Source organism: Staurois parvus, unplaced genomic scaffold (assembly GCF_062004578.1).
Source record: "Staurois parvus isolate SC_StPar_1 unplaced genomic scaffold, SC_StPar_1.0 ptg000299l, whole genome shotgun sequence".
Taxonomy (NCBI): Eukaryota; Metazoa; Chordata; class Amphibia; order Anura; family Ranidae; genus Staurois; species Staurois parvus.
Genome location: NW_028318095.1, coordinates 58,409 through 86,209, shown reverse-complemented (window position 1 = coordinate 86,209; position 27,801 = coordinate 58,409). Strand labels below are relative to the sequence as shown.

The 27,801-nt window shown below is 41.1% G+C and overlaps 1 protein-coding gene across 1 annotated transcript in view; it reads right to left on the bottom strand.

The window, feature by feature from the left end:
- SAMSN1 (SAM domain, SH3 domain and nuclear localization signals 1) overlaps window positions 1-27,528 on the bottom strand; it is a 132,926-nt gene extending 105,398 nt beyond the window's left edge. The window contains exons 1-3 of the mRNA XM_089682889.1: window positions 27,406-27,528; window positions 20,100-20,231; window positions 3,226-3,276 (exon numbers count right to left, since the gene is read on the bottom strand). Of these exons, the coding sequence (XP_089539015.1) occupies window positions 3,226-3,276; window positions 20,100-20,231; window positions 27,406-27,429 (207 nt within the window). The 5' untranslated portion in view covers window positions 27,430-27,528. The remainder of the gene's footprint in view (window positions 1-3,225; window positions 3,277-20,099; window positions 20,232-27,405) is intronic.
- Between the last annotated feature and the right edge of the window lie 273 nt (window positions 27,529-27,801).

Here is a 27,801-nt window from a genome sequence, read left to right as displayed (position 1 = left end):
CAGACCAGACTTTGAGGGGTACTTTATGAACATAACCTATGTTGTTATCATTTGCCATATAACCACTCTCATCTAACAAATCCTATAAAGCAATAACCGCATAATGATCCCGAGAGGATAAATGTGTATTGAAATCAAATGCTGAAAAATCCTCAAAATTTGGGTTCACATTAACCTATTCGGTACCAAATATAATATCTTTTAATGATCATATTACGTATACATTTTATTTATATTAATTATGGTTTCAAAGAAGTTAAGTTGTATATGCGGACAAAAAGTAAGACCTTTGGACAACAAAGATGTTTCATCTGTGGTCAGAACCCTACTTCACACATTTAATACACTAGATATATTGGCTTGTGTGGATGTGTTCTGAGAGGATATCGGTCTAAATGTCCATTGTCGATTCCTCCTCCCTCCTCTCTGGATCTTCTAATATTTACTGTATGTTCTGTCCCTTCTTTTTCTTCTTTGTGTGTTGTTGTGTGCCGTTTTTTGAAGGAATTGGAGTACTAGTCCCTCTAGAAGTATGTGGTTGTTCAGAGGAAGATACTGTCATTGCCATGGTCTGCTCTGCTAAATCAGTTTATGGCTGAGAAAAAAGCTAACCAGCAAATGAGCTGATCTCACATACAAGTCAGAATAATGTAAGTACAGCTCCAGTCAAAAAAAAAATATTTTTTCCTTTTAGATAGTGTGACACCCCCACCTTCTCCTTTCTTGTCCTGGTGACACCTGCATTTTGTCATTTCCTGTCACTGTGACATTTGCACCTTCTAATTTCTTATCCTTGTGACACTTGTATTTGCTCATTTCTTGTCCTGATCACACCTGAACCTTTTGTATTCCTTGTCCGGAAATCAACTGCACCTTATCATTTCTTCTCCTGCTGAAAACTGCACCTTCACATTTCTTGTCCTGCTGAGCACTGCACCTTCACATTTCTGGTCCTGGTAACACCTGCACCTTCACATTTCTTGTCCTGCTGAGAACTGCACCTTCACATTTCTGGTCCTGGTAACACCTGCACCTTGTCATTTCTTGTACTGAAGACAACTGCACTTTCTCATTTCTAGTCATGGTAACATCTGAACCTTCTCATACTTTTCCTGATGACACCTGTAGCCTATCATTTATTGTCCTGGTGACACATGGACCTTTTCATTTCTTTCTATTGAAAAGTGAACCATCTCATTCTTGTCCTTGTCACACCTGCACTCCTAATGACATTGTATTACCTCATTTCCTTGTTACGAAAACACCTGCACCTTGTCATTTCCTGTCTTAGTGACACCTGCACCTTCCCATTTCTGATCCTGTTGATACCTGCACCTTGTAATTTCCTGTCTTAGTGACACCTGCACCTTCCCATTTCTGATCCTGTTGATACCTGCACCTTGTCATTTCTTATCCTAGTGACACCTAAACTTCCTCATTCTTGTCCTGAGACCTGTAACTTGTCTTTTCTTGTGCTAGTGGCACCCAGGGCTAGATTTTTCAGTAGGCACTGTAGGTACATGCCTACAGGCGCCCTTTCTATTTCAGTTGTGTCCCCCAAGGTGCCCCCTATAAACATTGTACCCATGTCTGTTGCAAGTCCAGACAGCAGAATTGTCAGCAAGAAGAGAGCTGGAAGGAGGTGTGGGCTCTCTGTTCGCTCCCCGCTTCTGTCAGTGGAGCGCTCCTCCACACACTGGATTACACAGCATTGGACGGTACATGCATTAATTTCCCGCCCTGTACCAACATTTCTGGGAGATGAGCAGTCTTTGGAGGAGGTAGGATATAGGTAAACAAGCCATGTACCACCCAATTTAAGAGGATCTTGTGTAATCCACTGTATGGAAGAGCGCTGTAATCCCAGGCAGCTCTCTCCTCGTTGGTTGGACTTGCAGCGGGCCTGAATACAATTTTCATGGGAAGGCCGGCTTGGGGGGAGCACAGAGAGTCCACACCTCCTCACTCCTTCTGTTAGATTGGAGGGGGGCCTGTTTGTGCTGGGAAGGGAGAGGTAATAGGAAGGAAGGGTAGGGGAATTTGTGCTAGGAGGGGAGCACTGGAGGAGGGGCTGGGATTTGTGCTAGGAGGGTGAATTTGGGGGCAGGATTTGTACTAGGAGTGGGAATTTGGGGGCAGGATTTGTACTAGGAGTGGGAATTTATGGGGATGGTTTACGCTAGGAGTGGAGATGTGGGGGGGGGGGGATTTAAACTAGGAGAGGGTCTTTGGGGAAAAGGATCTATACTAGGAGGGGGGATTTGGGGGGAGAACTTACACTAGGAGGGGGGATTTGGGGGGAAGATTTACGCTAGGAGTGAGGATCTGGGGGGAGGATTTACGCTAGGAATGAGGATTTGGGGGAGCGGATTTGTGCTAAGAGGGGGGATTTGGGGGGAGAATTTATGCTAGGAGGGGGATTTGGAAGGAAAGAGGATGTGTGCTAGGAGGGTGATTTGTGGGGAATTGGGGGAGATTGAGCTGGAATGAGGGATTGGGGGGGCAAAGTTATGTGCTGGGAGGGGGATGTGGACTGAAATGATGGGTTATTTTTGCATTTTTGTTTGGGGAGAATTTTAACTTGCAGAAGGAATTTATGTTTAGGGGTTTGTGGGGGGGGGGGGGTTCAGAATTCATTGCCTATAGGCTTTTGAGATGTAAATCCAGGCCTGTTGACACCTGAACTTTATCATTTCTTGTCATCTTATTATTTATTATGCTAGTGACACCTGTACCATCTCACTTCTTGTCCTGAAAATGCATGCACCTTGTCATTTCTTGTTCTAGTGACACCTTTATTTTATTTTAACTAGGTATTATGCTTTTTCTGTTTCTACTCATCATCATGACTGAAAAATAAAGCAAAAGAGGAAAGCTTCTAGTATTTCATAGGAGCAAAGGATTTTTAAGTTCTGATCCTAACCTATTCTTTATTGCATGGCTACAAACCTACATTTTTAACTCCTCCACAGGTAAACACTTGTGACTTTTAGCTTAGACAGGGCCTCTTCTCTTCACTTTTTTTAGCCAGAGTGACAGGGAGCAAAGGGAAGGGGAGTAAAGGCATACATGGAGGGCAGCACTGCAACAGTCAAGTGAAGTTGTTGTTTTCCATAGCATGGGTTAAGCAGATGCTCACTTAAATGTCCACCGTAACTATGAACAAGCTCTAGTTTCATACTACCTAAACCAATGCGTGCATTTCTATATAGAGCTGCCACATACCACATCCTGTTGAATGAGGTTGAAAATGGGACTTGCTGCTAGGTCATTTTCCTAGTGAACAGATAAAACACAAAAAATGACCTATTTGGTTTTACCTAAGTATTTGAGGAGAAAACATAACATAATAAAAAAAGAAAAAGTTCCTTCAGTATTAGAGAATGATTCCCATATATTTCAGGCAGAGGTTTTATTATTTATAATATATATCATTATGTCTATTAAAATCATATTTATGTAACTATGTTAATATTTTCTAAAAGAGACTATGTGCCCATTTAGGGCAAGGGGACAGTGTCTGTGTAAAGCCCACCTACCCAACCGCATTGTACCCACCTCCATAGCGCTCCCCCACCACACCTGCAAAATACAAGGTGTTAACTGGTGACAAAGCAGCAAGAAGGCAGAAAAAGCAGCGGCAGGCAAGCATAGGAGCGGTGAGTATAAAATGGTTGGGTTATCTTACACAGATGTCTTTATAGATACGCTCCAACAACTCCACTTAATTTTAGTGAATCAGCCCCAACATGGCTGTCTCCAAAACTGGAACATTTCCCACTGCACAGTTGGTACATCCACAACATGAACCAGAGACGACCCTAGGGTTGGTGTCACCCGATGCGATAACACTTGGTGACACCCCCTCCGGCGATCCCCATAGAATGGATCGGATCTGCAGATTGAACATAATGGATTGGACTCTGATCCATTATGCTCCCCAATCCGCAGATCCGATCCATCCAGCAGAGATCGTCGGCATTAACCCTATACGGGGTGACACTGGACCCGCTCCACGAAAATGTAAGTTGTAAAGAAAGCCGACGATCCCCGCAGGAAGGATCGGATCCATCCTGCGAGGATCGTTGGCTTGCTTTACAACTTACCTTTTCGTGGAGGGGTCCGGTGTCACCCCGTATAGGGTTGATGCTGACGATTCCCGCAGGATGGATCAGATCCATCCTGCGGGGATCATTGGCTTGCTTTACAACTTACCTTTTCGTGGAGGGGGTCCAGTGTCACCCCGTGCGGTAGGTGTCACCCAGTGCTATATTTGCTATATTTGTTCATGCCTGCCTCAGGACACCACTGGCATGAACAAATATAGCAGGACAAAACAGCTAGTACATATTATTTCTTTAGAAAAGTAGGGGTGAATTTAAAGGGTATGTGTATTCTTTTCAGAGGTTTTTGATATACCATAAATAGAAGTTCCACAATACATGGGAGAAGACATAATTGTTCATTACATAATCAGGCACTGCTTCCTGCTACACCATGGTTGTGCTTACTAGTCCTACTCACAATGCAAATCTATGAGTTGGCTGACTAATTGAAAACAATAATCCCCCTATGTGGTTGTTATATTATCTTGCTGCATAAGTCACTGACATAGTTTGTCCTGCATCTAGTGGTGAATTTACAAATCTCTACAATTATTACAATAATGAACATATAAACAACTGAACATGCAACACTGTGAAAATCACATAAAAAGATATTTTAATGTAAATGTAAACCCAATCACTAAAAACGTATAAAAGCTTTAACATGTTACAATACATTTAATAAATTTAGTTTTGAAAACTCTTATATTTTCCACTTTTGCTGAAATAATACTTAGTGATCCTGCCATGAAAGTGCAAACACTTCCTGTTATAGGATGGTGGTGCCTCCCGATTGCGCTCCTGTGTTGCCACATTTCTTGATCTAGCAGCACCTGCACCTTCTCATTTCTTATACTGGTCACACCTAGACCTTGTCATTTCTTGTCCTGGTAAGACCTGCACCTACTCATTTCTTGTCCTATTGACACCTTTTACCTTGTCCTTGTCGATTCTGAGCCTGGTGATACCTCTGTCATGCACGTTTTCAATAAAAGCAGCTGTTATTGAATTACATTTTATATGTACTTAAAGCAGATCTTCACCCACCCCTCTCCCTTTTTGTACTCCTGCTTACTGGATTGTGGGTTTCGAATAGTTCAGATACTCACCCACCCAGTGGATCCAGCATTGTCCTGCTGAGATGCTCTTTTCTTCTTCCACCAATTGGGTTGTGCACCGCTATGTTCTTCTGTGACATCATCAGGAAGCTGCTTTCTTTCCAGGCTCTGTCAATGGGACTCCCAATGACGGAGTTGCAAGACCCATCCCCCTCCTCCTTTGTAAATGAAAGACTATGCTTCCTGGTGTCAGGATCTGGATCACCTGCTGGTGGCACTGCGCTTCTCAGAGCAGAAGGTTGTAGTTCCATTGTTCACCAGCAGGTGTCTTTCAGCAGCCAGCAGATCCCAGTAATCTGTTTCCACCTGATGCTGGCTGCTAGAAAGGTATTTAGATCCACCATTACTACTGCCTATTGTTTTAGTGTTTTACTTTTTGCCAGATACTTCTAGAGTTATTCTGTTCCTGATCCTGCCTTGTACGCTGTACCCTACATCCTACTGCCTTGTACCTGCTCTAACTTGTTCCTGGTCTCAGTTTTGGTTCCCCCTTCCTATCTGTTCCTTGCGCCTCCAGTTTTCCCTGCTTTTCTGTGTTCCCTATTTTGTATATAAAGTATACAGTGTATAGTTAGTTGATAGGCTGTTTGTTAGTTATTATTCAGGTATTCTGTCACTGGGTTTTTGGTTCACTTATATTTTTATGTTTGCTGTGTGCTGGTGTTTGGTTGGATTTCGTTTTACTGTAAATAAATTTCACTTAAAGTGGAACTTTAGGTAAAAAAAAAATTAGTGAGCAGGCAGGCATTTTAATGCAGAAGAGACATGCTTTGTAACTTACCTGCCTGTCCGCCCCTGTAAAGTGAGCTGCGCATGCGCAGCTCACTATATAAATTGAGCAATGCTGAATCTGACTGAACTCCCGCGCATGCAAGGGAGTGACGTCATCCCCGCCTGGCCAATGACAGCAGCCGGCAGTTGAGACCTGGACGCCCCCTAACTCTATTTTTGTTGAAAAAAAAAAACATTTCCCTCTGGGTGATCTATGCACATTGCAGGGATTTTAACAAACGTTGTGGCAGATTCATACCTTTTGTTATTCTAAAGAAATAGTTGTTTATTTCTTTGGGAGAAATTTACTAAAACTGAATCTGGTGCAGCTGTGCATGGTAGCCAATCAGCTTCTAACTTCAGCTTGTTGAATTAAGCTTTGGCAATAAAACCTGGAAGCTGATTGGTTTCTATGCAGCGTGGGACCAGATTTTGTATTTTCCAGTTTTAGTAAATAACCCCCTCTGTGCCAATGTGCAAAATGAATTTAATGGGAGTGATTTTATAATTATCAATTAGCTGCTGCACTTGCAGAGTTCTAATGAGGCAAGTGGCAGGGACTGCATTTCTTAAGATGTGATTTCCCTTTGGGGGTATCTCACAAAAAATGACATTTTTATTGCAGGGGATGCAATAAAAGTGCAGACTCCTAGGGAATTCAGTAAGCCAATCACACAAGCAGGAAATTACATATCTGGGTGGGGTGCTCCATATACCATTTGTGCACGTAACGCCTCCAGGTTGCCATATTGCATTGAATTTTACAGAAAACTACAACACTGCAGACAAAAGGAAAGGTAATTTTTAATAAAATTCAATTACAATATGACTTATGTAGCAATCATATATGTTAGATTTTTTTTTTTGCTATTGTTTTCCTATGAAAGTGGAGGTACCTTTTAACCGTTTCCATGCCGTCCTATAGCAAAAATACTGATACAGGGCAGCATGGCTGTGCAAAATCACATATATATACGTGATTTTGCAGTCCTGGGTAAGGGGTGCGTGCACAGGCTTTACACGCACTGCCATTTGCAGCCTCCGCTGTCAATCACCGAGTCCAGGCCGGAGTCCCCCCGCTGACACCAACTATCACCGACGGGGGAGAGACCTGTGTATAAACAACACAGATCTCTCCCCTGTCAGCTCCTGCACACTGCCTTTTATGGCTCTGCATAGCAGAGCCATACAAAGCAGTGTGCTTACAGTATAAAGTACACACACAGCACAAAGTAAAACAGCACACTTTGATTGCCCCAGATGTTAATCCCTTCCTACCCAGTGTCATTAATACATTGTCAGTGCTTTTTATTAGCACTGATCACTGTATTGGTGTCACTGGGGATGTCAGTGACACCAAGTCAGTTCCCCTCCACTGTTAGAATGCCCACCGCAGTCCCACTGTCCCGTTATAAGTCACTGATCGCCGCCATTACTAGTAAAAAAAATCCCAGTATATATATACCGCCATTTGTAAGCGCTATAACTTTCACGTAAACCAATTAATTTACACATATTGGGATTTTTTTTTAGCAAAGACATGTTGCAGAATACACTTTGACCTAAATTTATGATGAAATTAGATTTTTAAAATTTTTTTACTGAACATGCTTAATAGCGAAACGTCAAAAATATATATATTTTTTTCAAAATTGTCGATCTTATTGTTTATAGCACACAAAAAAAAAGTACAGGTGATCAAATACACTGAGAGAAAGCTCCATTTGTGGGGAAAAAAGGACATAAATTTAATTTCGGTGCAGCATTGCATGACCGTGCAATTGTCAGTTAAAGTAACACAGCGCCGTGTCGCAAAAAATGGCCTGGTCAGGAAGGGGGGTAAATCCTCTGGAGGGCAAGTGGTCAAAGAGTTTAGCTACGCATATCTGGATATCTCTGCTGCCGATTCGTGACACCATGGGGAAGATTTTCTAATGCCAACCATACATTATTATTATTATTATTATTATACAGGATTTTTATAGCACCAACAGTTTGCTCAGCCCTTTACAATACATGGGTCGCAATTTGATCAATTTTTCGGCCAAAAATCGGATCTAAGAATAATCGGATGATTTTCGCTCTGTTAGTGGGTCAATGGCACTGGCCGATTTTCGTGGTTGCTCCCCTTTTCGGTGATCTGGTATGTTGGAAAATTAGTGAAAAACTACCGATTTTTTAATCAATGATGGTCAAATCATACGATTGTTTTTCCAAAAAGAATATGCGCAAGAGCCATGAGCTGGAAGGAAAAGAAGTGTCCCCTGTTATATAGGGTGAAATTTATGACTTGGTCGGCCGATTTTCTAAATCATTGATGACACCATCGGATTACCGAGCGAACAACGTTTTCCATTTTCAGACGAAAAATCATTCGGAAATTCGACTCATGTATGGCCTGCATAAAGCTGGTTCACTCAGAACCTCATGCACCTGTGCATGGTAGCCAATCAACTTCGAACCTCAGCTTGTTCAATTAAGCTTTAGCAATAAAACCTGGAAGCTGATTGGCTTCAAAGCAGAAGTGCACAAGATTCTGAGTGAACCTCCCCCCCTTCCGTGGAAAGGAGCCTGACACCAACCAACACCCCCCCCGCAGAGAGAGCCTGACATTGGCCAACAACACCCCCCCCCACCCGATAGGGCTTTCCACTACCACCACCCCCCATACACTGGCCACCCCCCATCAAGAGAGAGAAGACACTCACCTTCACAGCTCTGGACATCCCCAGGAATGAGAGTCGGGCTCTGCATACAACGCAAGCAGCCCACAGCCCCTCTAGGATCCCACCTGCATCATGCAGTATGTGTTCCTTCTTCCTTCCCTTCTTCTGGGGGGCTGTGCTGCACCCCTGAAAAAGTGCCGCCCTAGGCAAATGCCTTATTTGCCTTCTGGTAAATACACCCCTGACTGTAAGGTGCAGGTTATGTACTTTGTTATCAGATATTTTCTTCTTGTAGTATTGTATGTGAAAACAGGCACTTTTTATTCTGACAAAATTATATAAAAATGTCTTAAGCAATAGAAAAGGAACATCATAAAGAAAACATGCCAATTATTCCTTAGTAGAATACAGTATTTACATATAGTCATGTCTAGCCCTGATGAGTGCTCAGAGTCATTTGCAGTGCAGTATATCGATTCATTGTGTGATTACAATGAACTGTGAAGACATAGCTTAATAAAGATTTCTTTATTTTACATTTGGTTACTCACAGTTCCAGTTTATTTGTAATGTTTCTGCAGCTATACTTTTTTTTTTTTTTACTGCGGCTCATTAAAAGTCTTGCCATAAGAGCAGCACAGCTCAGTAAAAAACAAATTATGCTTGTCAAATGCTTTCATTTAATTACTCAGTAGGTTATTCATTATTTCACAGCATCCCGACTTTGCTTGTTTTTGTTCATGACTGTTTGTATTTCTTTATTGGACGATACAGAGCCGAGCAACAACAAAAAGAGGACTCAGGATTTTCATAGGTCAGGAAAACTTTGTTTAGTAGAGTGAAATACTTGATAAACCAAGCCTAGGGCTTTATGTGCATGCAGATAAAAAGATTTCTATGCAAATAACAAGATATTTAATGTTAATAAACACTTTGAATATTACTTGTGCAACAGCTGAAATTTCAAATCAGACTGTGGGCGCTGAGATAAGAGAAGCCAGAAATGATCTGCAATCTCTGAGACTCTCTTGGAGTTGGTTGAAGTGATATTCAAGTCACACCTGTATCCAAAGGCAGAGTTCAGACACCAAAAGGCAGTGCTTCCCCTCGTGGTTCATATCCTCCTTAACATTGGTTGGGACAGAGAGTGCTGGGTGTGTAATAGGAGAATATAGAGAGCACTTAAAAGTGGTTCTAAAGGCTCAAGGGTTTTTACCTTCACGTATTCTATGCATGAAGTCAAAAAAACTCTGTGTGCAGCAGCCATCTAAAGCTCCCCCAATCCTTACTTGAGCCCCCTCCGATCCAGCGACATTCATGACAGCTTCTGCTGTCTAGGGACTCTTCCTCCTCATTGGCTGAGCCAGCAATGGGAGACCATTGGCTCCCACTGCTGTCAATCACAGCCAGTGAGCCAATGAGGAGAGAGTAGGGAAGGGGGCGGGAGACATGGCTCTATATGTCTTATGGATGCATAGAGCAGTGGCTCAAGGATGAATACACAGCAATGCCCCAAGGACAAGCTTTCTCTGGGGGCTCTGCTTAACCACCTCCCACCCGGTTCTCTCGTTTTGGGAGGACGTCACATGACATCCTCCCACTCTAACCTGGGACACAGCAGATCACCGATCAATGGAAAGAGCCGATGGCGTCAGCTCTGTCATGTGATCAGCTGTGTCCAATCACAGCCATTGGCTCCTGCTGTTGCCAATCAAATCCTGTGAGCAGAGAGTGGGGGTTGGGGTTGAGCCGTGCTGTGTGTGTCTATGGATTCACACAGCCCAGCTAAGGGTGCAAGCCCGCACATCTACCCCATAGCAAGCAGCTTGCTATGGTGGCAGGCAGAGAAGAGGAGGAGCCAAGGTCACTGGTGAGGGACCCCAGAATAGTAGGTTCAGGGTCACTCTGTGCAATACTATTTCACAGAGTAGGTAAGTTTAACATGTTTGTTATTTTTGTTTAATGAAATATAATTTACAACCTTTTTAAAGTGAAACTGACAGCCTGTTTTAATCATTCCTTTTCAATTCCTAAGAGAAAGAATCTCAAGGTGTCTTTCATTAGATTAACAGGAAACCCTCTTTTGTGCACCCCTCTGGTTTAGTTTCACTTTCTTAAATTGGCGATATATTGTTAGATTTCTGTTACAGAGATCGACACATCACCACTGTATCTCCCAGTGCACACCATGTGATCAGCGTGGTTCACTGGTGTGAATGGCCTTCCTCCCACCAGTATATACATGCCTACCTTTAACTTCTTTGATGCTCCTTTCAGCCACTGGGAGCTAAAGTCCTGTCCTAACTATAAATTGCTGGAGTAGAAGCTATGGACTCCCTGTGTGACAGCACTTATTGGTCCAGCACTGTCACATGCTCTTCGATACAGGGATTTATTTTAGTTCTGTTCAAAACATACCATTAGGGCTCATTCACACTAGCTTTTCTCTCTAAAGAGCGATCTCAATGCAGACATTAGAGATCTCAATGCAGACATTTGACATGCAGTGAGGAGGTTCAAAACTAATCTCAGAAAGTACTATTTTACTGAAAGAGTAGTTGATGCTTGGAATAAACTTCCAGCAGAGATAGTGAGCCAGTCAACAGTAAATATCTTCAAAACATTTTTGGGACAAGCATAGATCTATACTCAGAAAAAAAAGTTAACAAACACTCCCCCCCCCAAAAAAAAACCGAGAACAGCCCCCCCCCCCCCCTCAAAAAAGAAACAAAACAAAAAAACTAGGCAGACTCGATGGACCACTTGGTCTTTTTCTGCCGTCACATTTCTATGTTTCTATTTTTTGTATGTTGTATTAACCACTTGCCCTCCAGAGGATTCCCCCCCCCCCCCTTCCTGACCAGGCCATTTTTTGTGATATGGCGCTGCGTTACTTTAACTGACAATTGCGCTGTCATGCAATGTGGTACATGAATGAAATTTATGTCCTTTTTTCCCCACAAATGGAGCTTTTTTTTTGGTGGCAATTGATCATGTCTGCGTTTTTTTTGTGCTATAAACAATTTAGGGACAATTTTGAAAGAAAAACAATATTTTTGAGTTTTGTTTAAAAACATATCCAGTAAAAAAAATTTAAAAATCTAATTTTGTCATAAATTTAGGTCAAAACATGCCTTTGCTAAAAAAAAAAAAAAATCCCAATACATGTAAATTAATTGGTTTATGTGAAAATTATAGCGTCTACAAATGGTGATATGTATACTGGAATTTTTTTTTTTATACTAGTAATAGCAGCGATCAGCAAATTATAGCAGGACTGCAGCAGGCATTCTGACACTGGGGGGGGGGGGGGGGGACGACTGACTAACTGCCACTGATGTCCCCAGTGACACCAGTACAGTGATCAGTGCTAATAAAAAGCACTGACACTGTACTAATGACACTGGGCAGGAAGGAGGTCAACATCTGGGGCGATCAAAGGGTTAACTGTGTGCTGTGTTTCACATTGTGTGTTGTTTTACTGTGTAAGCATGCTACTTTGTATTGCTCTGCTATGCAGAGCAATACAAAGCAGCATGCTGGTGCTGACTGGGGAGAGATATGTATTGTTTACATTGTTCCTCAGCGATTGCTGGGTGCTGGCGGGGAATCTCCAGCTGGGACCCGGTGATTTACAGCTGTAGCCGCCAATGGTAGCGCAGGTAGGGTGGTGTGCCACTGTGAGCTGCAGTGTCTGGGAGGGGGAGCACATGAGGCACAAATGAAGGACACTTCAGCAGTTTTGTTTATTGTATGAAGCTTGTGCATCATGTAGTTTTTGTATTTGGTACTTCTTTAACCTGTCATTCAAGAGTCTTTAGTTGAACTTTAATGAACACAAGGCTGTATTGTTCTTCAGCACCCACCTGGAGTTCAGCTGTAACCTTCAGAAAGCTGCATTAGCCTCTAAGTGGTTATTAGAAACCCACGAAGCTAAAAAAAAATAATCTCTAGTCATTTTGGAAGTGAAACAGTGGAAACCACATCGAATTGTCAGTTCTTACTTCTCTATCCCAGAAGTAATAATACAGAGACAGGCGCTAACTCTTCAAAATATAATATTGTTTCAAGGCTATGGGGAATATACGTCTAAGGAAATCATTTTAATTTGAGCTGGGTCAGCTGCTGCAGATGTTATACCAGCAAATAGAACTGATGTGTGAGCTTGTCTATGTTCAGGACATGGATTGCGGCCCAGTAGTCAGGCCCAGTCCCTATCCTTACCCGTGCTTGTTGGCTAAGGGCAATGGCCAAAAACATTGCTAGTGCAGGCAGCATGGATGAGGCCTCTGTATGGGGTCATGGGTGACATCAGAAGAGAATTTGGCATGATTTGGGTACCTTATGTGGATGCTCTAATCTTTCCTCTTGAGTTTCAGATAGCTTGATTATTGAGTGGATTAAAGTGGAAGTACAGTTGTGCTCAAAGGTTTGCATACCCTGGCAGAAATTGTGAAATTGTGACATTGATATTGAAAATATGACTGATCATGCAAAAAAATGCTCTTTTATTGCAGGATGATGATCATATGAAGCCATTTATTATCACATAGTTGTTTGGCTCCTTTTTAAATCCTAATGATAACAGAACTCACCCAAATGGCCCTGATCAAAAGTTTACATACCCTGAAATGTTTGGCCTTGGTACAGATACACAAGGTGACACACACGGGTTAAAATGCCAATTAGAGGTTAATGTCCCACATCTGTGGCTTTTGAAATTGCAATTCGTGTCAGTGTATAAATAGTCAATGAGTTTGTTAGCTCTTACGTGGAAGCACTGACTAGGCTAGATACTGAGCCATGGGGATCAGAAAAGAACTGTCAAAAGTCCTGCGTAACAAGATAATGGAACTTTATAAAGATGGAAAAGGACATAAAAAGATGCCCAAAGCCTTGTGCACTGACCTGTATTTTTCTGAACTGGATACACAATTGTTTTCTATGTGCCCTTTTCACGCCACAATTATTATGCTGGTGTGATGTGCATTGCAGCCTATTGCAGCTCAGAAAAATACATATCTGCACACTGGATGGGTCCACATGTCACCGCAGAGCAGCATACGGCACTGCAAAGCTGAGCAGTGCCATTAAAAAAGTGTTATGCTTCAAATAAAAAGAAACAAAAGAAAACAAGGAAGCAGTATGATGTGCTGAAATACGCATCTCCTAGCTCCCTACCAGAGCTGACTTTGACAGCCACCCGCTTGATAAAACACTGCATTTTACAGTGCAGGCCAGTGTTTTCCCCTACCCTAACATAAAGAATCAAAGACGTGTGTGTAAAAAAGAATACATTAAAAAAAAAGATAAAATGCCTTGATATAGATTAGGGTTTTGGTCAGTTTTTTAGGTAGGATTCTTGGCTCTACTATGGGTACACACAACAAATAATATACTGTACACATATGTGACATCACCATAAATGTCAGGAGTAAAAGAATTTATTTTAAGAGGTTTTTTTTTTGATGGTGGGTCATGGTATTTGCAAGAAATATACACCTAAATTAGAAAAAACAATTTCTATTTAGGACAGTTTTCCTTTAACCAGTTCAAGCCTGGCTTATAGTCAACTGAGGACCAGACAGGACTGCCCTAGATCTGGGTGGACCTCATATGAAATCCTCCCCAGAACACACCTCACGTACACCCCATGGGCTGCACTGTGACTCAATCTGTCACCCTCTGTGTCTTCCAGACACAGCTGATGACAGATCAAAGTACCGACCCGCTGCCGGTACCATGTGATCACTGTGACCAATCACAGCAGATCACATGACAATTGTACACAATGGATTGCTTCCATTCATGTCATTCAGTGTGTACTATTGTGTTGATCTCTTTGATTGGTCACAGTGATCACATACAGGGCCAATAACAGCTCATCTGTACCATGTGATTAACTGTGGCCAATTACAGCAAATTACAATGGTAAACACTGAACGAATCGATTTCATTCAGTAAAAATGGCTGTTCCTAACATTGAAATTCACTGTTATAAGCAATCATAGTGTACATAAAAAAATCTTGACCATCCCCGCCCAGAGTAGTACAATGTTACTATGGTAATATTTTGTTGTTCTGGCACAGTATGCAAAAAAAGAAGAAATAAATGTAAGAAAAAAAAAAAATTTAAAGATATTGAAAAAAAAAAATGTTTTTTTTACATACTGTCACCAGTCAGTGTCCCTGATCACCTCCACACCAGTTAGGTGCAGGGGCGGACTGACCATTTGGAAACTCGGGCACTGCCCGAGGGCCCGGGGTCAGTAGAGGGCCCCGTGAGATGTCCCTGGTACCTTTCATAGGCTTTTTTGGATGTGATTTGAGTGTGGGGGTGAGGACACAGGGGCCCCATGATCCCCTATTGCCCGGGGGCCCCATGAGTTGTCAGTCCATCCCTGGTTAGGTGATGACGATTTACTGCACTGGTGACACTATGTAAAGAAAAATGTGAAAAAAAAACCAAGATAAGAAATGATAACTTCAAAAAACTCGCCATGCCTCTTACTAAATACCTTGGACTGTCTACCTTCCAAAAAGCAGTAATTTGGGGTATATTTATTCTGTCATTTTTTGGGCCTCAAGAAACGAGCCATCACTATATCAGGATTGATTGATTTTCAGATATGTACAATATACCATAGTTTGTGAACTCTATAACTTTCTTATAGACTACCGTATTTTTCGCCATATAAGACGCACTTTTTCTTCCCAAAACTGGGGGGGAAATGTCAGTGCGTCTTATGGAGCGAATATGGAGCGGCTGGTCCGGTATTTCCACCGCGGCCGTGTCAGAATACCGGGCCGGCCGCTCAGCTCTGCAGCAGGACCTTACCTATTCCTCTATCCAGCGGCGTGCTGTCTTCCCGGCTTCTGTAGTGTGGGCACTGGGCATGACAGCCGGGTGCCAAGTGCGCATGCGCAAGAAGCGGTGCTTTTTGTGAATGGTAAGGCGGTACCTGGGACACATGACAGATCCCAGAAGCCGCCGGACCAATCACAAAGCGCAAGTGCTTCTCGCTCATGCGCACTGGGCACCCGGCTGTCATGCCGAGCGCCATTACAGAAGCCGGGAAGACAGCGCGTGGCTGGATCGAGGAACAGGTAAGATCAAACAAAAACTCTGCGGAAGTAAGAGCGGGTACCTGTCAAATTCAGGTACCCGCTCCCCACCTCCCCAAAGGTCAGCAGTCATCTGTACTGTCCGCAGTCTCTGGTCATCCCTGTGCTGTCCGCAGTCTCTGGTCATCCCTGTGCTGTCCGCAGTCTCTGGTCATCCCTGTGCTGTCCGCAGTCTCTGGTCATCCCTGTGCTGTCCGCAGTCTCTGGTCATCTCCTGTACTGTGTCTGCAGTCCATTAGTTCAGAATTTTTTTTTTTCTGTTTTCTTCCTCTAAAACCTAGGTGCGTCTTATGGTCAGGTGCGTCTTATACGGCGAAAAATACGTTAAATAATAAACAATGATTTGGGTTATTTTCACCAAAGAAATGTAGCAGCATACATTTTGGCCTAAATTTATGAAGAATGATTATTCATTTGCAAAATTTTATAACAGAAACAAAGAAAATCCCCATTTTTTAAATGTTCTGTCTTTTTTTGTTTATTTAGCAAACAATTAAAACAACCCAGTGGGGATTAAATACCACCAAAATAGAGCTTTATTTTATTTATTTGAACAAAATGATAAACTTTCATATGGGTACAGTGTTGCGCAATTGTCATTCAAAGTGTGACAGCGCTGAAAGGTGGAAGGGGGTGAAAGCCCCTGGTATTGAAGTAGTTAATAAAAAAAAACCCAGGAGATATCCATTACCATTTATCATCAATCGAAGACTCAATTTGCCCTGAAAACAGTAATTCACCTGGATACACTATGTAGTTGTGATGATATGTACAATTTTATTAACACATGCCAAATGTGCCAAACTGGGTTCAGATATTAAAGTGTTACTAAACCCAGGACCCTGCATTCACTATATTGGTCTCCCATAGTACACAGAACATGGAAATGCAATTATTTTAGTAAATACAAACTGCTAAATATCTTTTCTCATGGGCAGTATATAGCAGTCTTGTGACTGCTATCAGTGTCCAGCAGAGTACTGGTTAAAGCTTGAAAGAGGAGATTTCATTCTCCACTGACTGTCCTATGAGGCTGCATAACCCCTGACCCTCTGTTTGGACAGCACTGATTGCTTTGATGGCACTATATTAAATAAATAAATAAAGCATGTCAAAGGTTTACCTTAAATAAGTATTAAACCCGAAAACAAAAATGTAATACATAACAGCTTAAAAATTATCAAATATGGTGGCTGCATTATTTTTTAGTTTTGTTTTTCCTTTATTTTCACCTGGTGATCCTGCCAGTAACATACTTCTTGTTATAGAGTCAAAAGCTGAAAAAATACAGACTAACTGGCCAGATCAAGAGGTAAGAATACAGAAAAAAGCCCCAAAAAAGAAAATCAATGCAGCCACCGCATCTAAGAATTGTAAGACACAATTAATACATTTTTGTTTTGGGGTTTATTACCACTTTAATTACACCTTTTTTACATACCTCGCTGTCCTATTCTGCAACATGCTCTTTAAAGATGTCATATACTCATTTGGATCAGCTTCAGGTTTGGTCCACCTGTGGTTATGTAGAGCCACAGATGGAGGATCACATCACCAATACCAGCAGGCAGAGGGTGTACTCAGGCTGAGCCATTGATTGGCTGCCAGTGGCCCCCTCCTAGCCATGGTTTAGTTCTAGGACTGATCTGGACTGGTGGCGTGTAAGCATATGACAACTTTTTCAGCATTACTTTACTTTGGAAAAAAAAAAATATTCCCTTCTTTAAAGTACATCTAATACTTTGTCCCATGTTGATAAGTGCTTTCTAAACATAGCTATGAGGTTCAGCCTGCTGTTCCCCTCCTGCTGCTACCAATCTGACAACAGCTATTGAGGAGACGGCTGGTTCATAGCTGTAGCTTGTTTCAGCTGTGAGCACTTTCCCAAGACAAGCAACGGCAAGAGTAATGCAGAGGTTGACTCCCTCTACATTCCTCTTGCCACTACTTGTCTCAGGAAAGTGCTCACAGCTGAAACAAGCTGCTGTTATTAAGCAGCCATCTCCTCTCTAGTTGTTTGATCATCTGCGGCAGGAGGATTAGAAAGCACTTAACAACATGTACTTTTTCCCTATTAGGGACAGGACATTAAAAACCTATAATGATAGATCTTCTTAAAGCATAATAAACACAAATTTTACAAAATGTACTAATTAAAGCCTGACTCCAGCCACAATCAGAAAGAGTTAGAACCTCTGTCAGATTTTAATTGATGCCTGTGTCCCTACTAGGGGTATTTTTCTCATGTCCTATCCTGGTGACACCCTGTTATGCTGACCATATTTGTAAGGATATTATTTTTCAATATCATAGTCCTTTCCATAAAACAATTATATTTTTATGAACATCGAAGGAATTGGAAAGATTTAAAGGCTTACCAGCCTTCACTTTATTGGATCTGAAATTGAATGAAACATTAAAATAAAACTATAGGCTAGGATAGGATAGGGCAAGCAAGGGTTGAAACTGATGTCAGGTTTTTTTTTCAAAATCCGTGTCCTATTGCAGAGATTTCCCTTCACTTCCATAGCCAAACAGAAAGTGAGAGGAAATCCCTGCAAAGTAAAGAAATTCCTTGGGCACCCCCAGGGCACCAGAACTAGTGTCCTCATTGGAAGATTTCCCTTCTATTACTTTTCTGGGGACAACCCAAATTTTGGGATTTTCTTTTACTTTAACTTTTGATGATAATGGTAAACAGGACAAATAGAGAGGGTGAATCTCCGTCTCGGGGGCAAAGACAGCAATAAAACCTGTCAGGGGTTCTAATTCCTCTGCACTCTATCCAAAACTAAAAAAAGGTTTTGCCATCAGCTATACTTTAAATAGATTATAGAATGATATTACACAAATTACAAAGATGACTATGAAACATCTAGAGTTTACTTTTGGAAACAGGAGTTCCAACCCCAGATGAATCAGAGTCATATTAATTGAAAAGGTTTTATTCTGAGAATCAGTTCCACTCACATGGATATCCACAAGAGAGTGAGTTTCTCCTGCACAAAATGAGAGACTATAGACAGGGGTGTACTGACAACTCATGGGGCCCCCGGGCAATAGGGGATCATGGGGCCCCTGTGTCCTTGCCTAAACTCAAAAAAGCCTATGAAAAAGGTACCAGGAGCATCTCTTGGGGCCCCCTACTGACCCCGGGCCCTCGGGCAGTGCACGAGTTTCCAAATGGTCAGTTCGCCCCTGACTATAGGCACCAGGCACTAGAACTTTGGGCATCTTAAAGTGGACCTTTTCATGAAAATAAAAACAACGAAACAACATCAGGGGAGGGGTTTACTTAGAATAAAGTGTCCCGTGTAATGGTGGCTGCTATGCTAAGCTGAAATCTGAAGTACTCTTCCCCTGGATACCCCCACAGCAGTGATCTTCCAGCTGCAACTGTGGCAGGCACTCATCAAACTATGCCTGCTTGGTGACAGCTGTCTTCTGAAACCAAGATGGGGGCATGGAGGAAATGCAATCCTAAGAGTCGGCTGTGTGGAAGACAGCGCCAAACTGCATGGACTAGTAAGGATCTGTTTCTTATAAATCAGCCGGTACATTACACAGACATTGTGTGACCAATTTTGGGAGTACTTTTATTTTATAAGGGTTAAAATAATTGTAATAAGGGCTAATCGTTTTGTTCAAATTCTCATTACGAATTTAATCTCCTTGAAAATTCAGGTTATAGAATGTATTAATAACCCTATTAGAGGTGGGGGCAGCTTTTCTATTCTGGGAAAGAAGGAAGATTTTAACATTTTTATTTTGAATACTTACATTTCACATGGTAAAAATGTTTTATTATTATGGATCAATCTTAATTCCCCCTCCTTATCCTTCCTAATCCTCCCCTTCTGCCCCTCTCTCCCTTATACTTTTTTTTTTCTTTCTCACATTTTTATGTTCCCTGTTTTGTTCACTTTCTCCATATAGCCCCCTTTCCCTTGCCTCTTGCTCAGAAGAGAATAGTAACACATACGTTTTCTGTTCTGCCTGAAATATAAGTCTGTTCCTATCTGACAAATATGTATAAAAAAGCAGCTTAGTGATATCAATCATTCCTATTTTTAAATCTATGGTTTTATTTTAGTATAGAATGCACTATACATTTAGTATAGCATACACAGGAGATTTTGCATACTAAGGAATTGATTTACTACAGGCGAGTAGACTGTGCACTTTGCTCCAGAGCTTGGTAAATTAAATGAAGCTTTACTTTGCAAAGAATACCCAGTCACACGCATGGAAACTGACAGGTTTAGGCAACTACTAATGAAAAAAAAAATACATGACGTTTATTTCATGCTTACCACTGAAAAAGATCGTTCATGCGACTCAGCCTTTACGAAAGTACAAGGAGGGCTACATGCCCTGGGAATATTGTTCTCAGAGGTTTCTTGGATATTCTGTACTGGCTCATATAGATTGTCCATAGAACCTTCCTAAAAAATAACAATACACAGAGAATTTGTAGAAAATATTACTTTGCTTGGTAATTACCCCTGCTCCTCATCTTAGAAATTTGTAGCCAAAGAGGGAGATAAAGACAGCACAGACAGCGCGGAGAGCACAGTAGCAAAGTGGTTAGCACTTCTGCCCGGAAGCACTAGGGTCACTGGTTAGAATCCCAACCATGGTACTACCTGCCTGGAGTTTGCATGTACTCTCTGTGCTTGTATGGGTTTCCTCTCACACTCCAAAGACATGCTGGTAGGATAATTGGCTCTTGTCTGCATTGGCCCTAGTATGTGTATGTATGTGAGTCAGGGGCCTTAGATTGTAATCTCCTTGAGGACAGGGATTAATCTGAATGTAATACATATATATATTTTTATAGAGAGAGAGAGAGAGAGAGAGAGAGAGAGAGAGAGAGCGCGCTGTGTAAATTGACAGTGCTAAATAAGTACCCGTAATAAATAAAAACACTGACACATGGGCCACAGTGTGTATTCCTAAGAAGATCATAGTATGCTATGGTGGAAGTAGGTATAAATACTCAAGGACATTCTAGGTGCTTGTAAAACAGCACGTGCAGTATATCAAGTATGTCCAGAATTCAGTTAACCATCAACAATTAGTGACCCTTGTGTTAAAAAATTTGTCTTTATGGTAGACCTGTTTTGGGGCTGGGCCAGTAGGTTGCTACCCAAGATGGAGGAAAGACACATTGAGGCCAAGGACAGTAGCACAGTTATTATTTGGTAATGAATAACAAGTAAAGAACAGCGGTAAAGTATTTGCTTAACAGTCTCAAAGCAATTCGGTATCAATGGCTCTTTGAAACTGGCATCATAGGTGCAGAAGCTCTCAGCAATGTAATTGGCGCAGCAGACTAGTCCCAGCACTTAAAGTGTCACCTTAATAGGTCTTTTGTTATTGGAGCAGCATCTGGTTAGAGAGGGGTGGCAGAGAAGCGGTGTAAGTGGTACTTGCCAGACCAATGGCAAGATCCTTTTCACAGCACTAAAGTCCAGAGATGGTTAAGCCAGCAGAGGCATCCCCATTCTGTCCCTCATCATAAGGAGCCAGCGCTAGTGCCTAGGAGTAGATGCACTGTCCCTAGCCAGCGTGGATCCTCTCTTCACTCTATCCACTAGGGGGCACAAACTGCAGTGGGGTAGTGCTATTTACTAGCATTGCTCTCACCAAAAATGGCCACTGAGGTCATCCAGTGTTGCAGCATCCAATTGGACCACTGCTCCCCTGGTGACACCATGTTCCATTATCCTCCATTCCCTATGTACAGCGGTCAGCAAAACAGCTCCACCTACAGAGGCGCAGGGAAAACACCCCTGCTTACATGTCCACCTAAGGTCTCTAAGCAGAGAAGAGCTTGTAAGGCTCCGCATGGAGAAACAAAATGCACAATAGTAGAATGATCTTTACTTTTATGACCCCAGGAAAAATAACAGCAATTACAATGGCCAGTACAATTTCCAAAGAAAGATCATGTTTTTCAATTGTCTAGATATCTATTTTTCAGAGCTGCCAGCTCTTCCCTCAACCTTTCCACTGCAGCTTTTTCAATTAAATAACATTGAAAAATTGTTTTGACGGAGGGAATTTTAAATCTAGATTAGGAGAATAGATTTGGGAATTTGGGTTTAGAGGAAACGTGATTCATTTCATTATGAAACGGAATTCGGACAAAATTTTCGTTATTTGGAGATTCAGATATATCCGAATCTCCAAATAACAACAGTAACAAATTTCACTGAATCCAAAATAAAATACAAAAAAACAATGGAATGTATTCAATTCATTCGAATGTTTGAAGCATCTGAAATATCAAATGATCCAAATTGATTTGTTACTAGCTGGTTGTAAAGGAGCGGGTGGCCAGCGGGCATCCTTAACAACCATGACTCATCTGCTGTCAGAGGGATTCCCTGCTGACAGCAGAATGTAAAAAAAGAAGTATCAACAAAACAGCGTGGGTCTGGTATGGATTTTAAGGGGAACACCAACATTTTTTTAAAAATGGCGTGGGGTCATCTCCAAAATTCATACCAGACCCTTATCCGAACATGTAGCCTGGAAGGCCAGGAAAGGTGGGAGGATGAGTGAGTAGCCCCCCCAAACCATATCAGGCCACATGCCCTCAACATGGTGGGGGGTGCTCTTCCTCATGTTGATGAGAACAAGGGCCTCTTCCCCACAACCCTGCCTGGTGGTTCTGGGGGTGTTGGGGGATGCCCTATCAGACCCCAGATCCCTTCCTCACCGCTATTCATTCACCAAAAAAAATGTCAGCATTAAAAAAAGCCACTAACATAGTTTTTGACAAGTCCTTAATTAGAAAAAAAAAACATGCCCCCCCATGTAAATCCAGCATCAATCATGATGAACCTGCACGTAAAAATAAAAAAATCCCGCCGAACACAACCTGTTCTCCTCCAATGCTGAGAAAACTTGGGGGCATTGTCAACCAGTGACATCCCTGGGTGACCACACCCCCATGATGTCACTCGTGGTCCCTTGACCATGATGTTATAGGGGGCTTCGTCACCCAGTGACATTACTGGGTGGCCCCTGCCCCTATGTTTAGTTAGCAATGGGGGAGAAGCGGCTGTCCTTCGGCAAGTTTCTTTGAATGGGACCAGGCGGCAGGATTTTTTTGTTTTTTTCCTACCGCTCTGCATTCATCATGATTGACGCTCGATTTATATCGGGGGACATGTTTATTTATTGTTTAATAAAGGACTTGTCAAAAACTGTTACGTTATGCTGACAGTCAGGAATCCCACTGACAGATGAGTCATGGTTGCTAAGGACACAGCGGTCGCCCGTTACTTAACAACCAGCTATTCTTCAAATTAAATCAAATGAATTCAAATATACAAAACAAAATCTGAATATATAAAAAAAACTGAATATACAGATCAGTCTAGCATAACAAATATGAAGAAACTAAATGATTAACATAACAAATGAATCTGAAACTAAACAAAATTTTCCCTAAGGCCCATTATAGACATTTGGACATGAAATACAATCCAACCATTCACATGGTAGCAAATCTTCAAAATGCAGAACTGAAGAACAGTGCCAGTAGGTGCTTTCATGTACTGTCTTCCAGTTCCTAAACATATACAACAGTAGCTAACATAGAGATCATTAGTTGGTTTCATTCTATAGCTAGAGGGTACATTTATGTCAAGGGGTTAATCTTTTTTATGATTTCCAATCTCCATTGGATTGCTCTGTATGTCGCCATACACCATTGTTCAGTAATTATCATCACCAGTCCTATTAGGTACCAGTATGACTTCAGAAGATGTCATTAGCTTGGTGTTACTTTAGTAAGAGACAGATCAACTAAAAGAAAATAAAGAATTGTATCAAATTTGTTTAAATAAAAATGAAAAAATGCAAATGCTCACACTAACTACAAGTAGTGAGATGTTTGCTATTGGTCTTCGAGATCCAGATACTGAAAATGTTACTTGCATGTCATCTAACACATCACGTAGATGTTTTCTATTTAAGTTAATGTTCACTCATGCAGTTAATCCTGTTTACCTTTTTTTTTCTTTTTTAATTGTTCAGAGATCTAGTAGCCCAATCAATTGGTTCCTATACCCCCAAGGGGTCTGGATAACCCCAGATTAAGGGTCCCTATGTTATGTGGTACTGTTATACACACACACAAGGCAGGGCGTGTTATCAGCATGAGGTCAGCATTTGCAAAGCAGCAACTTGACTTCTCGCCTCTGAATGCCAGGGCCCCATTATCATCCTGAGATTGTTTCAGATAAGCCAAGAAATAGGGAAATACCCATTTTTTCATAAATCAGTAGGACTGCACATTTATGTAGTTAACTACTCGGGTACCTTTATATCCCTTAAGGACCGGAGCAATTCATTTTTTCCAACTGTGAGACTTTTGATTCAACAATTACTTAGAATTAGGGCTGCACCGATACTGATACTGGTATCGATATCGGTGTTTACCAAGCATTCGCACAAGTATCTAAAACCAATACTCATGTGGAGCAATTTAAGCCCATACAAAATGAATGGGCTTAAATCGCACTGCAAAGAATAGCATTTGAACAGGAATGCAGTGCAATTCCTATCTGAGTTGCATGCAGTTTCTTGCACCACTCCTGTGTGAACTCAGGCCTGTCATAGTGACTTAAGGCTGAGTTCACATAGGAGCGGTGAGGGAAATTGCATGCAATTCGGGCAGGAATCACACTTCAATCTTGTTCAAATTGCATGCTATTCTTTGCAGTGCGATTTGAGCCCATTCATTTTGTATGGGCTCAAACTGCACCGCAAAGATATCTGTAATTGGTATCAGCGAGTACTTTAGTATAAGTATCAGTACTTAGAATGGTAAAGTAATAGATATTGTATATGACTCTGTTCAAGACAATTCTTTCTTTTGGCAATATTATCATAAAAAGATATTTTACTTTCCCTGTAACCTACAGACAAAATCATATCACACTAGCTTGACCAGTTATAATTTAAACAAATGTGGGACAAAGTGAGACAAAGTTAATTGCAGTGAAAGACTTTATTATTTGTGTATGTTTTAATGGAAAGCTACAAAAATTACAAAAACCTAATAAACACTGATTGTTCCAAAAAATCACATTTAGTCCTCATGCACACTGGACATTTTGATAACTTTGGTAACGTTAGCTGTGTATAGTCACGTTAAAAACATGAGTTTTTTTTACTGAAAAAAATAAAAAATTTTGGGTCAAAAAAAGTCAGAAAGCGACGGTGTGCGGGGTTTTACCACCTTTTTTTAGGATAGAGCGTTTTTACAGCTACAAACGTTGATTACAGTCTATGTGTGCACACATAGGATAACATGCTGGGGGGTTTACTGGCTGTAGAAAAAAAATCAAAAGCCAAAAACAGCCGCTGTAAAAACGTCCAGTGTGCATGAGGACTTAATAAAAAACTAATGCAGGCCATATATGCTTCGAATTCCGAACGATTTTTGTACGAAAATCAGACCTAAAATAATTTCATAGTTCCTCCCCATTTTGTTTATCAGGCATGCTGGAAAATTCATGAAAAACTATCGATTTTCGAAATCATTGGTGGCACCATTGGATTACAGAACGAACGACGTTTTGATTTTTTGGACGAAAAATCATTCAGAATTCGAACCATGTATGGCCTTCATAAGGGATTGATTTACTAAAACTAGAAAGTGCAAAATCTGGTGCAGCTGTGCATGGTAGCCAATCAGCTTCTAACTTCAGCTTGTTCAATTAAGCTTTGACAAAAAATCCTGGAAGCTGATTGGTTTCTATGCAGAGCTGCACCAGATTCTGCACTCACCAGTTTTAGTAAATCAATCCCCTAAGTCTACATTCTTTCCATCTGCATTGTCAGCTCTACTTGCTTTTCATCACTGGACAGTAGACAAAACTCCACCTGTCATGATAGAAATATGGGGGCTGCCATTGCTGGCCTCCAAGAATGAGCAGAATGATTTTGGCTAAATAGACTGCAAAATAACAAATTTCTCTGTGAGCAAAATCTTTGCTGAAGCCTTAACTCTCAATTTTGGTCATTGTGCTGCTTTGGTGAAATTTGCTTGAAGAAAAACTATTTTTTCCTAATTTAGTCGGTGTTTGTTATTTTGAGGGGTTTTTAGGGCTTCCTCTTATATGGTTTATTTTTTGCATCATTTGTGCACCGTCACTTTAAATGTTTCATTTTCTTTTGGTTTCACTGTTTTTGTAAAAAAAAAAAAAACAACCCCATAAAATAATGACATATTTTGGCACAAAACTTAAAACCATTAAATCCAAAACTCAATATACCCTTCCATGCTATGAACAAAAACAAACAAAATAATGAAATCCCCCCCAAAAATGTGAATGTGACTGTGACAGAGCTCCTGTCTATAAACAAACCTCACTTACAGTGAATATCAAATACACAAAATACAGTGCTAAACACAAATGGTTAATAGGTAGATAACGTTGATCCCTTTTTGATGTAATAACTCAAGCACCCAGGCAGAAACACCTGCTGGAGGAAAATGTCTTACAACACTCAATTGGAATTTTTATTACTTCGGACATTTATTTTATTATTTATTACAGGTACTTATATAGCGCTGTCAATTTATGCAGTACTTTATATATATATTGTAAATTCACATCAGTTTCTGCCCTCAAGGGGCGTACAATCTAAAGTCCCTAACTTACATTCATACATACATACACATACTAGGGCCAATTTAGTTAGGATCCAATTAACCTATCAGCATGTCTTTGGAGTGTGGGAGGAAACTGGAGTACCCAGAGGAAACCCAGGCAGGCACAAGGAGAACATGCAAACTCCAGGCAGGTGGTGCCTGGGCGCACCAACGACCCTAGTACTGCCAGGCGGAAGTGCTAAAGATTTAGCCACTGTGCTGCCCATTTGTTGAACTTTTGAATACATTTCTTCACAGAAGATTTTTGTGTCATTTTGATATGCACATTTATTTGAAGAGTGGATTATATTAGCACTGATCTAGTTATTAACTGTTTTGTGTATTTGAAATTAACTCCAAAACATTTAGCAAAAAATGTCGCCAAAATTTCCAGTAAATGAAAACGCTCTCTGTGACTCCTACGGTATTGAAGCTCAAGGACCAGCATGGCAGGCAGGCAGCTAGCACATTCAGAGAGATTGCTGGTAGAAGTACACATTTCTATCCTAATAGGTTTCCTATAAAACAATTTGACACAGAGCCGGCCATATTTTATATAAAAACACTTAACTGTCATGTCACAGCCCTGTAGTGTTTATCAGCCTACTGTAGGCTCAACCAGTAGGTAAGAGAATAAAAACTGAAACTATGAATTATTGTGTACAAAATGTAAGAAAGCACAAAGACAATATACAAGATAGCTATAATGCTTGGCTCCTGGGGCCCAGAAACAATTGCACTTCTGGCACCACCTATGGTTTTACCTTTGATGGTTAGGCTAACTTTCATAGGTACAATGTATTGCAATAAAAAATAAAAAGAGAGATTTTACAAGTATCAATTATTCAATATTATATCATACCAAATGTATCACTTTTTTTTGCATCTAGGTTTTAATTTTTTTTGTCTGTTGAAAGTCCATAAATGAATGTGCCACTTACCAGCGAGAAGCAGAACAGGTTCATTTTGAAATGTAGGTTAAATTCCGTTCTCTAAAGTTGAATTGTGCGGTGTTCCAATGGAAGAATGCTGATCTGTCGTGTCCTCCCAGCTGTTTGTAGATTTCTTTCTAGAGATTACAGCAAGACAAAATCCCTGCAGTAATCCATGGGACTCAGAGCCCATTATTAAATGAGACAGGCTTTCCGAGTGAACATTAGAGACTATACCCAGCAACACAATCATCCAGAGACAAGACAAATAAAACAACATAATTCGCCAATAACTGCGTTCTAGGGATGGAATGGCAAATGGAACTTCAGAAGCCATTATTAAATAACAATTAGTAGGAATAGCAGAATCACTGAGATTTAGCTGCTCTTCTAAATTGCTCCTTT